The sequence below is a fragment of the Micromys minutus genome, assembly GCF_963924665.1.
Source record: "Micromys minutus genome assembly, chromosome: 33".
NCBI classification, from domain to species: Eukaryota; Metazoa; Chordata; class Mammalia; order Rodentia; family Muridae; genus Micromys; species Micromys minutus.
The window spans coordinates 12,678,744-12,695,101 of record NC_137968.1 but is presented as its reverse complement, the minus strand read 5'-3'; the positions used below and the strand labels follow the sequence as shown (position 1 = coordinate 12,695,101).

The window sequence follows — 16,358 nt, the reverse complement described above, 5'->3', positions numbered from 1 at the left end:
AAGCAGAGATCTCACATGTCCATAAAATTTAGATTTCATGTAGCTAATGTATTGGTTTGACCTGGGGAATAAAATTGATGTTACTTCTTTTAGTAGACTGACCCAATGATTTGAATAATTTACTTACAGGAACTTTATAACTATAACATTAATGTTAAAATATTTTCGTAGAACACAAAAAACATTAAATCCATTCGGTTTATTTTATTGTTTATTTCTGATGAGTCTTTGAGTTTATTGATGAATAAACTGTGGAGGTTGAGAAATATCAAAGTCATTATTGAAGTTTATGCCTCATTTTGCACATTTTGCACAAAGCTAAAAGTGAATAGCTTTGGATCTTTCTAGAAACTTGATTTATTAGTGAACATATACTAATTTCAAAGGTTTCTACAATATTTCCATTTTTAATTCTTTTAAGCACAGAAACATTTTGAGTGTCAAGAAATTTCTGAGTCTTTTCTTTGTTCAACATCTAGAATGAATAGGTGTCAGACATGAAGATAGACTGTGAATCACAGAAATTCTTTTCGCTATCTCTTTAGTCTCCAATTTCTTCCCTTTTAACTTTGGTATTGTCTAGGTGTAGTCAAACTAGGCTTCCTTAGTTGATCTGTCTCAGTTCTGTAAATAATTTGTACATACTCCTCCAGTTATATATGTATTTCAAAACAACCGACTAATGCCATATAACTGTTTAATGACTGAATATGGAGTAGTCAGTTCTAACCCACCTTCTTACAGTAAAACCAACATGGCTGTATATATTTATCGTACAAATTCCTATTAAACTCATCCTCAGGATCAATAGTTCCTATAGCTAAGACATTTGTTTTATGTTAATAAAACTACATTTTATAAAGTAGGTGTATCTATTTTCTAGAGTTTTTAATATCAAGGATATGGTCATCTTAGTAATGTTTAAGTTAACCTTTTGGCATTGTAACCAAATCTGTCATCTACAAAGTAAACAGTTGACTATCTTTATAAAGATAAAAAGTAAATAAAATGTCAGAATATTTTAAGTAAGTTTCTGATTTTGTGTCTATTTACAGTCATATTTGACTTTGGTCACATGTGGTCTTCAGAGTACTGGCTGAAAAGTGCTTTGCTATGTGTTGGGATAAAAAAAGATTATATTTTATTTATAATCAAGCTGATTGAGGTTGTCCGATAGGAGATATAAAAAAATTTTATATTCAAAAATTATGTATTGTAGTGGTTGACTGTGGACACCCTGGCATTCCTCCTAATGCAGTCCTGTCTGGAGAGAAGTATACTTTTGGGTCAACCGTTCACTATTCCTGCACAGGAAAGCGTTCTCTTCTAGGCCAGGCATCAAGGACTTGTCAGTTAAATGGACATTGGAGTGGATCTCAACCTCATTGTTCAGGTATCACTGGAATAAACTGTGTATGACAGACATTTACTATGATTACTAATCCACACTCTAAGGACACCCAATGTCCCCCTTAAAAACTTTGTGAGTGAAGACGGGAAAAACGTTCATTTGAGTGCTTCTAAGGGAATGTGAATAAAAAGACAAAGGATGCTAATTCCCTAGATCAGTGGTTCTCAACTTCCTAATGCCATGACCCATTAACCCAGTTACTCATTTTGTGGTCCCTCCTATCCATAGAATTATTTTAGTTTCTAATTCAGAACTCTAATTTTGTTACTGTTAGGATTAGTAACACAAATATCTGATATGTAAACCAGGCAATAAGTAAGCTTTCCAAAAGAATCAATTGACTCTTCAAAGGGGTCATGAGCCACAGGTTGAGAAACAGGCTAATTCTCAGGAGGGTGCTTTTGTATTGTGCCTGTGCCCTATGTAAACACGCAAGTGATTTTAGAATTTGGTTCAGTAGGAATTCATAATGACTCTGTAGACATTCTATTTTAGTACATATCAAGTTTGATTCTACCAAGACTGAAAAGGAGTAATGTTTATCAGAATTCATTTCTCTTTTTCTCTAAGCAAAGCTGGCTTAGTGGTCAATTAAAAACACATTCTAAAGGCTTTAAATTTCCATGACCCAATGAGTTTTATGAAAGCTATTTATCAATACCAAAGTTATTTATTTATTATTATTATAATATATATTTATTCATTATAACAATTGCAGTTATATTTAAATTAATGAATATAAGATGTAGGTTTAATTAATAGCCCATTGATAAAGTACATAATGCATGTTAGGAAATATGTAACACATTTTTGCTTTAGAAATATCATAATATTGTTAGATATAGAGTAGATCTCAGGTCATTTATATTTGTATTCATCGATTACCTAGATATGATATTCTTTTCCAACAGTCCTCTAAATTTACATATTAATCAACCCTTTTTATATAATTAAATTTTGTAAAGATGATATTTTAGGAACAGTTTTACATTGTTTTCTCAGAAAGGTAAAGTGACTGAATTTAAAACTTAATCATGACCGTAGGAGTTTGGGGTTTCAAATTTAACTTACAAATTAGTGTAATCCTAAAACTGTCCTCCATGATAATTAGTCTTATTGTTAACTTACTCATAATAAGTAAACAAAGACAAACCATATAAACATCCTCTTCCCCTTTATACAGTATATTAAAAACCTAATATTGAAGTGAAGAATAAACTGCTGCATATGTTAAACATTATATATAATATGTATATATATATGTAATGTATGCAATATACTAACTAATCTAAACACTTGTAATTAGCATTACATAGTAGATTTAAAAAGTAGAAGTTTATGCAAAGATTCCACAATAACATGTATGAAAGTACATTTAGAAAGTGTTTTTTAAGCAGTTTGCTTCTATTATTTCATTTTCATTTTTATTGGGTATTCTTTGTATATACATATCAAATGTTATCCCCTTTCCCAAACTCCGCTCTCCCCTCTACTTGCTTCCATGGAGGTGCTCCCTCTCCCAACCCACCCTCTCCCATGTCAGCACCTTGGCATTTCCCTACACTGGGAAAATGAGCCTTCACTGGACCAAAGGCCTCTCCTCCCATTGATGCCAGACAGTGCCATCCTCTGCTACATATGCAACTAGAGCCATGGGTCTCTCCATGTATGTTCACTGGTTGGTAGTTTTGTCTCTGGGAGTTGTGGAGGGTTTGGTTGGTTAATAATTTTGTTCTTCCCATGAGGGTGCAACCCTTTCAGCTCCTTCAGTCCTTTGTCTAGTTCCTTCATCGTGGTTCCCATATTCTGTCAGATGGTTAGCTGCAAGCATCCTCAACTATATCTGTTTGACTTTGGCAGTCCCTCTGAGGTGGCATCCATAGCTGGCTCCAGTTAGCACTTCTTGGCATCAACAATAGTGTATGGGTTTAATGGCTGCGTATGGGATAGATTCCCAGGTGAGGCAGACTCTGAATAATCTTTTCTTCAATCCCTGTTCCTCTCTCACCGATAAGTGGGTATTAGCCCCAAAAGCTCAGAATACCTGAGAAATAACTCACAGTCCTTATGAAGCTCAAAAAGAGGGAAGACCAGAATGGGGATGCCTCAGTCCTTCTTAGAAGGGAGAACAGAGCACTCACGGGAGGAAATACAGTGACAAATAGAAAGTGTCAACTCATCTCTCCCCCCCCCCCCCCGCAATTGTTCTAGCTCAGTGTGTGTGTGTGTGTGTGTGTGTGATATCTATCTATACTGTAATTAGAAATAGTAAAGGAGTGTAGACAATGAGAAACTTGTGATAATTAAAGCAAGGATCAGGACCTTGTGACAACAGTATTGATCCTATGTGAAATTGATTCCTAGCTTTTAATTCAAGGTTGTTTACTATTTATTTCAATGTTTTCATAGAGGAAAAACTTAGATAGTTGCTATCTCTTTGCTAACAGCCATTGCAAGAGGAAATTTACAAGGGGCAAAATGTAATTCATTGGAAGAATTCTATTCTGTCGTTCGTAGTGTTCTAGCTTACAGAAGCTCCAGCACGGCTAAAAGATTATTAGTCACAAAGTGATTCATAGAATTAATTGTGTAACTACCAAATCCAGATTTTTTTAAGTTTATATAAATATATTCTCTATCAAGTGCAAATTTTGCCATGAATACATTTTCCCATTCTATTATTAAATATATTGTGGGTATATTAATGAGATATCTGTAACTCGTTAATTAAATATACAATCTCCAATAATGAAAATAACACAACAGTCAAAAACCATTATTTTATTTGTGCTTTTTGTTCATATGAGTACAGTCAGATGGGAATTATGAAATCTATATTTTACTCAGTCACATTAAGTGACAATAGCATGGATATAAAAAATGCCTACCAGACTGTGGGCGAAAGTGGTGAACACAGTAAGTACATATCCTGATAAATTAATCAGAACTTTTCTGCATGCAGGAGATACGACAGGTACATGTGGAGATCCAGGAACGCCTGGCCATGGCTCCAGACAGGAAAGTGATTTCAGAACCAAAAGCACTGTAAGGTTTGCCTGTGATACTGGATACATTCTGTATGGCTCAGAGGAAAGAACATGTTTATCCAATGGCAGTTGGACTGGCAGACAGCCAGAGTGCAAAGGTAATCTCAAATTGAAGTTGAATATACTGAGAGTGCTTGTCACACTTTAATCTGATTATCCGATTATGCATGGAATCAAACATTATTATTATTATTACTATTATTATTATTTAAACTTTTTCACAGTCCAGTTGCCAGCCATTGCCCTGTCTACCCTCTGACTGCTCCCCCTCTCCCTCCCCTATCTCCAAGAGGACATCTCCACCCACCCTCCCCACGCAAGCAGACCTCCCTGAGGCCTCAAGTCTCTCAAGGGTTAGGAACATCTCTCACTGAGTCCAGACAAGGTAGTCCTCTGCTGTATATGTGTTGGGCACCTCATGTTGGTATGTGCTTCTTGGTTGGTGGCTCAGTGTCTAAGAGATCTCATGGGACCTGGGTAGTTGAGACTGCTGGCCCTACTATAGGAGGGTTGGCCTCCTCCTCAGCTTTGTCCAACCCTTTTTCCCATTTCAACCACATGGGTCAGCCGCTTCTGTTCATTGGTTGGGTATAAGTAGCTACATTCAAATCCTTTAGATACCTTTTGGGCTTCTTGAAGGGCAGATATACCAGGCTTCTGTCTGTAAGCACTCCATAGCATTACTAATAGTGTCAGACCTTGTTTGAGGCCTCCCCCTGACCTGGATCCCAATTTGAGCTGATTGCTTGAACCTCCCCTCCCCCAGTTTCTTCTCCATTTTGTCTTTTAGACATGAAAAATTCTGGGTCAGAGCTTCTGACAGTGGGATGGCAACTCTATTCCTCTACTTGATGTCCTGTCCTTCTACTGGAGATAGACTCCAAAAGTTCCCTCTCCACACTGTTGAGTATTTCATCTAAGTCTTGAGCATCTCTCACCTCTCAGATCTCTGGTACATTCTAGAGGGTCCAGCCACCCTCCTGACTCCAGAGATTGCCTGTTTCCATTCTTTCTGCTGGCCCTCAGGACTTCACTCCTGTTCCCTGCAAAGACCTCATCATGTTTCTCCCTCTTCCCCTCCCTGTCCACTGTCCCATCCAGGTCCTTCCCTCTGCTCCCATCATTGCCTTCTCCTCCCTCCAATGTGGAATTAAGGAATCCTATCTTGGGACCTTCAGTTTATTAACCTTGAGTTCTGTGTGTTGTATCCTGGGGTGCTCTCTAGTTCTTGTGGTAATATCTACCTACTAGTAAATATATACCATGCATGTCCCTTTGGGTCTGAGTTACCTCTCTCTGGATGATATTTTCTAGTTCCACCCATTTGCCAGCAAAACTCATGATGCCCTCGTTCTTAGTAGCTGAGTAGTACTCCACAGTGTAAATGAACCTCATTTTCTGTATCCATCCTTCTGTTGTGAATCATCTGGGTTGTTTCCAGCATCTTGCTATCACAAATAAGGCCGCTAAATATATCTCCAAGTGTGTCCATGAGGCTATTTCCTCTGACACTAGTAAAGCATGAAAGCTCTGTTCTCTGCAGTGGTTTCATGAAGTTTAATTTAGTAAGTTAAAGTCTGAGTAGACTATTGAGAGGTGGCAGAATTATGCAAATAGTCCTAGTTCTAAGAAGCAAGTAGGCAGCAGGTATATAAATCTGAGGAGGGAGTATTGCTCTATTCCTTCTCTCTCCCTCCTTGTCACCTACAGGGAAGAATCTTTGTTCTGCCTCTCCCTCAGATCACCAAGGTGATTTTATTTATTGAAATTATCTAATCGTGGATCATCTGGCATTATACTAAACCACTAACCCCGTGAGCCAAAGCAAATCCCTCCTCGTTTAAGAGGAAGGTCCTTTTTCACAGCAGTAAAGGGCTGAGCAGTATGTTATTATAATTTAAAGTCTATTCAAATTTATGGGGATAATTTCAAAAGTCACTACACATTTCAGAACCCCATTCTAAACATATCAATATTTTATTGACACCTCTCTGTCACAGAATTATAGCAGATAATAATTCTGTTGAAATATCTTTTATCATTCTTTTAAAACAAATAACAACATTGCAAATGTTTTGAGTGAAAATAAAAAGCCAGACATTTTTTTAACTCTATGTATTTGTAATGCAGACTGTAGAAACATAAAACTTCTCACATTAACCTTGTATCATTATGATTTATCTTCACAGCTTGTATAAAAGGAATAAAAGTACCTAAATTAAATTACCATTTATGGAATACAACTTTTCTTACTAGGATTGATAATATGCGATACTTCAAATTGATATTAATGTACTTTAAGATGAGGTATACACGGAGGTGTACTTAACAATTCCCCTTGGGAATTGCCTCATTGCTTTGTATTGAAAACACAGTTTGCAAAGCTACTTAAAAAGACTTATCTGAGGTTGCACCAAACACTGATTTACAAACAGGAAATTGCTTCCAATAGAACACTCTTCGGTTGCTGACTGACTCTTTTGTAGAATGTTTTTTATCATACTTAAGATTAGTACATATGGTCTAGTAAAGATCCTTATTCTCATTAGCTTGACTGATTCTAACAGCCTTTAGGAAAAATAGAAACTCCGATTGTATACAGAGCGCAGTTAAAGAATACAGTAGCTGAACAAAATGCAAAAAAATAGATGCTCAGCTTCTCAGAGGCTTAAATTGACTTTCATGAGCTTATTAATTATAATGACAGTTAAGGTGCTGCCAAGATGCAGCTTTCTCTAGTGAATAATGGAAGCTATTATTTTTTCTGTGAAACAAAATATTATATAGATGTACCAAAGACTGAAATTAACATTGTTTTCTGAACACATACATGGCTAACTGACATATTGTTTATAATTTTATAAAATTGATTGTTTTAAGAGATATTGTATATAAATGGCTGAAAATATTTAGTAGAATGAAAATATCATAGAGAAGCATATGGTGATTTTCATTGTTATATGTAAGAGTGATCTGACAAAATCGCTACATATTTATTGTATCTATCATTTGATGTATTTATTACTTTACTTCTGAGGATTTCTTTACTAAATTGAATAAAGTTATTAAATTAGTGATACAAAATGATATTTTGTAATTTTTAACTAGAAATTGAAAAAAATCTCATGCTACAAAGCATTATTTATTTTATATTTATTTCTAACTGAAATAAAATTACATTTTTTTCTCATGCATTTTGCTTTCCTCCAGCTCTTTGCGAATTACTTTCATCCCAACTCCACTGAAGTACCCAGCTCTCAAATTGATAGCCCCCTTTTCTTTAAATATTTCACCACAAACATATATGTGCATATCTGTATGTATGTATAAATGTACCTAAGTACATGTAAGTATAAATGAAACCCGTTCAGCCAGTTTTAATTGTTGATGTGTGTATATGATTTCTGAACTGATCATTTTGTGTTGGATAGCCAATAAGGGTCTCATCTTTGGGACAGGTTAATTCTATAGCAGTCATTAGTTGCCTATTGTTCCTTCCTAGTGCTGCAAATTTTACACATTTTATATTCATGGTTTGTATACAATATTATAATGTATATATAATTATATATATATATAATATATATATATTACAGATGTGCTGTAGAATTGCAGACATAATAGATTTTTGTTATTAATGAAGTGTTATTAGGCAAAAGAAAATTCTCCTGGTGTTTGAAGACAACCCTCTTTAAACAGTTACTTTACTTTGGAGTGGGTATAATAAAACTATTAATGCTACTAACAGGTTAAAATATTTTTTTCATTGGAAATCTAGTAATCAAGCCAGCAAAATCAACACAGATTCATCTTGCATTTCAAATACTTCTCAAGATACTGCTAGAAAAAGTTTCATATGTAATATTGGAACATTCGTCATTAAGACTTTGCAGAAGGATTCTTATTTGCATTATTTTTTAACATACTCAGTTAACTTTTTGTTTCATAGCTGTTCAGTGTGGTAATCCAGGAACAACGGCCAATGGGAAAGTTTTCCGAATTGATGGCACCACATTTTCCAGTTCTGTAATCTACTCTTGCACGGAAGGGTACATCCTATCGGGACCCTCTGTCAGACAGTGCACTGCCAATGGAACATGGTCTGGAAACTTGCCCAACTGTACAAGTAAGTTTTCCTTAATATTTAAAAATTGTCCTAAAATGGAAAATATCTAAAACTGTCTTAAGTTTTAAATAAATGTTAGCTATGAAGTTAAGAGATTATGCATGTTTATGATTAAATTATACACTGATGATTTTAATAATTGGTAGCCTTAATAAGATACTCTATATCTTGGCTGAATAAGAAAAGAGGAATTAATAAAAATCAATCACATTTTACATCATTTAATACCACTTTTAGAATAATTTTAATTACCAGTTCATCAGAATAAATTATAATGGTTTCAATTTTTTTCTTCCAAACTAACTCAAATCAACATTTATTTTGATGCTTAAAAGGCATAGTCATTGTTTATGAGTATTCATCTTGACACAGAAAGATTGTGTAGGTGTTTTGAAGTAGCACCATTCCGTTTTTGCCAAATGCATATGAAACCTTGAGTTTCTTCACAAACAATGGAAAAACCCAGATCAAATAAAAAAAGCAAAAATGAGAAAAATAAAGAATTTAGAAAGGTAAGGTAATAGAAAGGCTAAATAGACAGATGAAACCTGAACAGAACGATAAAGGAAAGATACAGGTTTAGGGAACATCATACTTGTGGAAATGTTTTATTTTTGCTTCTTTATATTTCTCAGAAAAAGTAGGTCCATGCCCAGCCTGAAACTCTGATAGGTCTTTTCACATATGCTATGGCTACAACTTTTGTGTTTTGGGGATTCCTGAGAGTGGGGACAAGTTTGTCTCTGAGTCTATACCTGTTTCTTATGTGCTGTCTTGGGCTGTCTTCCTTATGTTTGTTTGCTTTGTCTTATTCCAGTTTATTTGGTTTTTACCTTAATATACTTTATTTTATTATTGTCCCTTAGATGCCTGTTTTCCCTCCTAAGGAGATACAGATGAGAATAGGCAGGGAATACTGGAATGAGTAGCAGGTGGGAAAATCACTGAAAACCAATTAAGGAGACACCAAGTTGAAAATACAAAATACATAGTTGATTGCTTTACTTTAATACCTTAAAGAAAAATAACATGCTGAACATTGTAACTCACCTCTCTGCTTTACTAAACATGGGCATTTGCTACAGGCTCACCATTGGCAAGACTATGGCTAATTGATTAATAATAGCCAGAGCTATGAACAGAAAAGGATATCCCTAAAGAGGAAACAAGGAGGTTCCAGTGAAAATTGAGTACATTAAAAAGTACAATAAAAACAAAGAGAAGACTGATAGGATTTCATATGATATGGAATTGAATTACTAGCCAGACTTTAGTTTTCTTCTGATTTCAAACATTTTTATGGGATATATATATTATTTACATTTCGAATGTTAACCCCTTTTCTGGATTCCCCTCTCTACCCCCTATCCCATCTTCCCTCCTCCTGCTTCTATGGTCTGTGAATTGTATCTTACATATTCTGAGCTTCTGAGCTAATATCCATTTATCAGTAACTACGTGCCATGTGTGCTCTTTTGTGATTGTATTAACTCATTGAGGATGATAGTTTGTAGTTCCGTCCATTTGCCTAAAAAAAATCTCATGAAGTCATTGTTTCTAATAGCTGAGTAGTATTCCATTGTGTAAATGTACCACACTTTCTGTATCCATTCCTTTGTTGAAGGACATCTGGGTTCTTTCCAGCTTTTGGCTATTATAAATAAGACTTCTATTAACATAGTAGAGCCTGGGTCTTTGTTATATGTTGGAGCATCTTTTGGCTATATACCCAGGAGTGGTATAGCTGAGTCCTTAGGTAGAACTATGTCCAGTTTTCTGAGGAACCTCTAGAGCTGTTGTACCAACTTGAAGTCCCACCAAAAATGGAGAAGTCTTCTTCCTCCCCATCCTTGCCAGCCTCTGCTGTCTTCTGAGTTTTTTGATCTTAGCTATTCTGACTGTTGTGAGGTAGAATCTCAGGTTTGTTTTGATTTTCATTTTCCTGAATACTAAGGATAATAAAGATTTCCTTAGGTGCTTCATAACTATCAAATATTTATCAGTTGAGAATTCTTTGTTTAGCTCTGTACCTCATTTTTAAATAGGATTATTTGATTTTCTGGAGTCTGACTTCTTGGGTTCTTTTTATATATTGGACATTAACCCTCTTTCAGATGAAGGATTTATAAAGATCCTCTCAAAATCTGTTGGTTGCCATTTTGCCCTTTGCTTTACAGAAGCTTTGCAATTTTATAAAGTCCCATTTGTTGATTCTTGATCTTAGAGCATAAGCCATTGGTGTTTTGTTCAGGAAAATTTCCCCTAGTGCCTATATGTGCTCTTCCTAAATTTTTCTTCTATTAGTTTGAGTGTATTTGGTTTTTTTCCTTGATCCCCTTGGATTTGAGCTTTGTGCAGGGAGATATGTATAGATAAATTTGCATTCTTCTACATACTTACCACCAGTTGGAACAGCACCATTTGTTGAAAATCCTGTCTTTTTTCCACTGAATGGTTTTAGCTTCTTTGACAAATATCAAGTAACCATAGGTGTGTGGGTTCATTTCTGGATCTGCAATTCTATTCCATTGATCTACCTCCCTGTCTCTGTACCAGTACCATACAGTTTTTGTGTCTATTTCTTCTTATTAATGGAAGGGATTCGTATGTAGAATTTTATGACTTTAGACATTGTTCTAGACTTGTATTACATAGGTCAAAAGACAGAGAAATGACAGCATTGAAGGACTTCCTGACTATCAGAAGAATTCAGTGTTACACATTACTTTCTGTCATTTATGAAAAGAATCACTTAATTTTTTTATTGTGTATACATATCAACATTGTTAAATTCAAGACAAATATAATTTAATACATTTGATTTTTTATTTGCGTTTTAGAGTCACTTTATTTTTATGGTAACTATACACAAGGGCTTAAGTATCAGTGTCAAATAAATTAATGTTAAATTTGTAAATAAAATTTCAATTGAGTGTTCTAATCACACCCTGCATGAAATTCTATGAAAGTCAAACATAACAAATTATGTAAAATCATATGTTTTTAGTAATTATGTAATATGCATATATTTTGGGTATTCTTTCACTTTGTAATGTGGGAACAATTTTTAGTCTTGTAAAGCACTCAAATATTTTCACTGTAAAGTCTTTATCCAGCATAGATGATGATTTCTAATAGCTCCATAAATGTAATCTTTATCTGTTTAATCACTTCAACCACACATACTATTGATTCTAGATATTCTCAATAATTCCTATGCCAAATAGCTACATGCAGATAAAATGGACTTGCATAAACGGACTGTGAGGGAAGACTGGCATAGCCTAGATATTAGGAGAGGGTTCAGTGACTCTTTTGCTCCTTTTTATGAATGAGCCGTAGCAATAAACAGGTTCAATATTTTGGTGTTTTCCTGGCCCGCAGAACTAACCCGATAAGACTAATAATCAATTTGCTAGGAAGATCATTTTCTGTGTTGTTTATAAGAATATCTGAAATAGTGTTATTCCTAAAGGTTATAGGTATATTTTCCATAGTTGTGGAGGCTGAGGAATCTGAGATCAAGAAATCATAAACTCCCATGTCTAGTGACAGCTGGTCTAGACTTAAATGTGAGTTTTATCTTTCAGAAAACTAAAACCTTCTAGTCAGCCCCAAAGTGCTCTGATCTCATCCATGAGAAAAAAAGCCCCACATCTCATGTTATATTCTCATCTAACAATATTTTTTCATTGTACTTGGGTAAATTTCTACAGACATTTATTTCGTGGAAGCAAACATTGCAAGTGCAAGCTCCTATTGCATGTATGCAAGTACGTACACAGATTCAGACAGCCAAAACCTTTTAAATTTTCCTTTTATTCTATGTGTACCACACCAGTTCACAGGTAATAACATATGTCCATGAATATTTAGCAATTAGAAATTGTGCTAAGTGCTTAACAGAACTCTTCTACTTAATTCTCACATGGTTATGAAAACACTATCACTTCTATTTCACATTGGAAACATTAGTAATTTGGGGTGAGGTATAGAAACAAGGCTTTACGTGCCATGACAATCTGTAAGTGTAGCAGCAAAAATTAATCTCGTGCATGGCACCCACACAGCCTTGTTCAGCTGTTTCATTGTGACCTTGAACTTTGTCATCTCTGGTTTTACTTCTTAGCTTTATTCTCTGTCTTCATTGCAATGACCGAGAACAGCCTGACTTAATAAGACAATGTCAATAAGCCAGAAGAACACATTGCACTCGTTCCAAGCTTTTTGTCCCGCCAAACTTTCTAATTCTCATTTTCTTTTCATACCACTATTCAAGTCATACAGAATGATTTTATTTTATGTTAAAATGACCACGTCCTTTGCACAGTTATAGTTCCTTAACAGTTATTTCTTCATAACCAACAAAGTTGTTTCTAACATGTGAGACAAATACAACATAAGACAACAATGAAGTTTCAATTTTTAAAATTCATTTTATGAATTATTTGACTTACTACATTCCAAATGTTGCTCCCATTCCAGGTACCACTCCAGGAGTTGTTCACCTGTTGCCCCCATTCCTTTGCTTCTAAGAGGGTGCTTACCCACCCACCTCTACCTTACCCTGCTAGTATCGCTCTTCCCTGGGGCATCATGTGTTTTAGAATCACCAGTCAGTGAGAATGAATGACACAAGACGCTTTTAAAGCACAAACAAAATTATTTCTAAGAAGATTGATCACTATGATTCATATGACAAACATTCACTATTATAAAAAGTAGTAATTGATAACAGCTATTAATTAGGAAAGTCAATAATGCCAGTTCTGAATGGCAGCTCTCTCAAAACCCCTGGTTTCCTTCCTGTGGATTAAAGACTGTATGCCATAACCATGTTTACACAGTCAAATAGCAGATGACTGGGCAGAGGAATCTATGGATGAAGTTCCATCCATAGACAAAACCCGGCCTGGGAAACAAAGATAATCAGTGTCTCAGCACATAGCTAAAATTGGCACCCTGGTTCTAAGATGCAATGAGGGGTTTCCCTGTGTTTGTGCTGAGAGTCAGTATTAAGGAACTATAGGCAACTAAGGAATTAAGACAGTGGGAGAGTTCTTCCCTTGGAGGAGCATACCAATTGGTTTTCCAGTACCTAATAGAGAGCTGTGGAATCATATATAAATAGTAAATTAAACAGACTGAGGATGCTGTATGTAGGAATATAAATGTAGTAACATACACACATATGCATACACAAAAATTTAATGAGCAAACAGGCCATGAATTTGAAAGAGAACAAGGAAGTGCAGCAGGTTCTACTGGAAGGAAACAGTAGGGGGTGATGTACTTATATTCTTCAAATTAAAAAAATCATTTTATTTAAAAGCAGAATAAACTACTTATTTAAAGGCAAAGTTTGACTAATGTTATCTGCATATTTCTATGTATACCAGATATGCGTACACTTAGTAACTTGAGCCCACACTGCATACTATATACATGGAGTTTTGTGAAAGGTACAGGTTAGTTTTCAGATAGAAAAAGAAAAATATTAATGATTTGATTTTCTTGGAAAAATTTCACTCATTGTCTCTGTCTGTCTCTCTCTCTGGTCTCTCTGTCTCTCTGTTTTAGTCTATCTCTCTGTAGTCTCTCTGTCTCTCTGTTTTAGTCTCTCTGTGTCTCTCTGTCTCTCTGTCTTGGTCTCTCTCTCTCTGTCTGTCTCTGTCTACCCCCCCCCACCCCCTCTCCCTCTGCTAGCCTCCCTTCTCTTCATATTAACTAGGATTGCCACTTACAAAAGGGCCAATGCCCAGTGCCGTACACCTGGAAGGTCTTATTTATTTGAGACAGAGACAATACATTTAACAAATCAAGTTGAGTTATAAGGCCTTGCTGTATCTTAGTCACAAACTGAGAATAATGAAACCTTTCCGAGGTCTTTTTTTTTTTCTTTTCACTTTTTACAGCAGGTAGTCCTCAACACAGGGCGAATCTTCCAGGAAAGAAATAAATGATGATGAACCATAAAGTGGAGTGAATACATCCTAAGATATAATCTAATTTCTTAAAGAAGAGGGTGTCATATCTCAGCACTGTCATTCTTGACCTTGACAATTTTCACTTCCTAGAGGACACTTGTCAAAGTCAGGACATATATTTGGTGGTTACACCTCAAAATAACCGTGTTTTGGAAGAAAACATGTAGTTATTACACACCTTCCAGAATATTCCAAATGTACAAAACCCACCATCACAGTCGGGAATTATCTGGAACACTATACTAATAGTACCAATGTTGAGATTAACCTATTCTCTGTGGGATTTGAAAAGGAAATTATCATTCAAATTGAGAAACATTTACCTGACAGATGGTTTATCATCATTTTATTATGTGCTCCTGTTGGCAAAACACTTATGTATTTGTGTGTCAACAAACATGACTGTTTGCTGCATTTTCTATAAATGTGAAGAAAAATAACACAAAAATATTTAGTTATATAAAATAGATACAATGTATATCTGAATAAGGAGATATAAAACATTAAAATGAAGTATTTGAACCTATGGGTGAAACATGTAAAATATTCATTGCATATTCTATTAAAATCAATGACACTGAAACTTATGAAACATGATAATGTATTTCAAATACACAGTCATATGTGAGAAAAAGAAATTAATCAGGAAATAAATTTAAAGTGGAAAATTGAACAAACTACAACATTCATACTTTATTTTTGCTATAGAGATCATGTGTTTTAGACTTAAAAAGAATTAAAAAAATGGGCACCAACTGAATAAAAAGGAATGAGACTATTTTCACAAAACTAGCTGAATTGTTTAAAATAATGTGATTTGGTTATGTTTCTTTTAAACTGGCAATTAAATTACTCCTTTTAACACATTCTATAAACAAATACTTAATACCTTACATTTTTCTATTCTCTGAGAATACAAGAAGATAGAAATGTCACTCTTGTTATCAAATAGTATATGTGCACATTTAGGGATTTGGGTGGTTACTAAAGATTTCTATAGAAAACTCACAACATTCATTCAGTTATTGGTCTCTCTAATTTTAGAATAAAGCCCTAAAGAGTTACTGTTCTAAGGTTTTGTCTACAAAGACCAAAGCCTTTTTTGGTAGCTGTAAACAAGCTGGTAGTGAATGAATTGCCCGGCCAAGCAAGTGCTATTTACAAAGACTGTTGCTAATGGATACTGAATCTTTCACTGGCCTTTGCTTTGTTAGAAAGTCAGGGAACAAACCCTTCTGAAGCTTCTATTGTCAGATGTTCATTCATGCTGCTGCAGTGATCAGAGGTCCTTTTCACCGTTTGGGCAAAACAAATCCCCTGTCTTCTCTGGTGCATGCATCTAACACACGTGCCCCCCCCCCCACTCGATTGTTGTTCCTTCTTGTTAAGATTCTAATCCAATCTGAAAAAGGTCCTATGCAGAAAACAAGACTCTGTGATGTTTCTGTTAATATCCTCTTCCCCATTAAGAATGTGGGGTGAAACTACAAAATAAGCTAAGGTACAGTAACATAAGTTCAAAGTCTAGGGTAATTTTCATATGATAGTAAATTTGGACGGTTTAATAGTAATTATTTTTGGCAATGTGTAGAATCATTTTTTTATCCAAATCTGTTTTATCTTATTAATATATTATTTTCTTATTGATAATGATTGGGAGAAGAGAATTCTTGATATAAAATTTAAAATAGAATTAGTTTGAATTTGACAGATGTAATTCTGTGAACTACTTTAGAAGTCAAGGATTATATATGAGATGTCCTAAATATTATTTTTCAGTTTAAGTG

General features: G+C 34.9%; 1 protein-coding gene across 3 annotated transcripts in view; it reads left to right on the top strand.

The window, feature by feature from the left end:
- Nucleotides 1-16,358, top strand: part of CSMD3 (CUB and Sushi multiple domains 3) — a gene marked incomplete at both ends in the record, with an annotated part of 1,162,760 nt that overhangs the window by 1,108,899 nt on the left and 37,503 nt on the right. For all 3 annotated transcript variants that reach the window (XM_080909303.1, XM_080909302.1, XM_080909301.1), the window contains 3 exons: nucleotides 1,220-1,393; nucleotides 4,374-4,556; nucleotides 8,408-8,584. In XM_080909303.1, coding sequence (XP_080765429.1) covers nucleotides 1,220-1,393; nucleotides 4,374-4,556; nucleotides 8,408-8,584 — 534 coding nt within the window. The remainder of the gene's footprint in view (nucleotides 1-1,219; nucleotides 1,394-4,373; nucleotides 4,557-8,407; nucleotides 8,585-16,358) is intronic.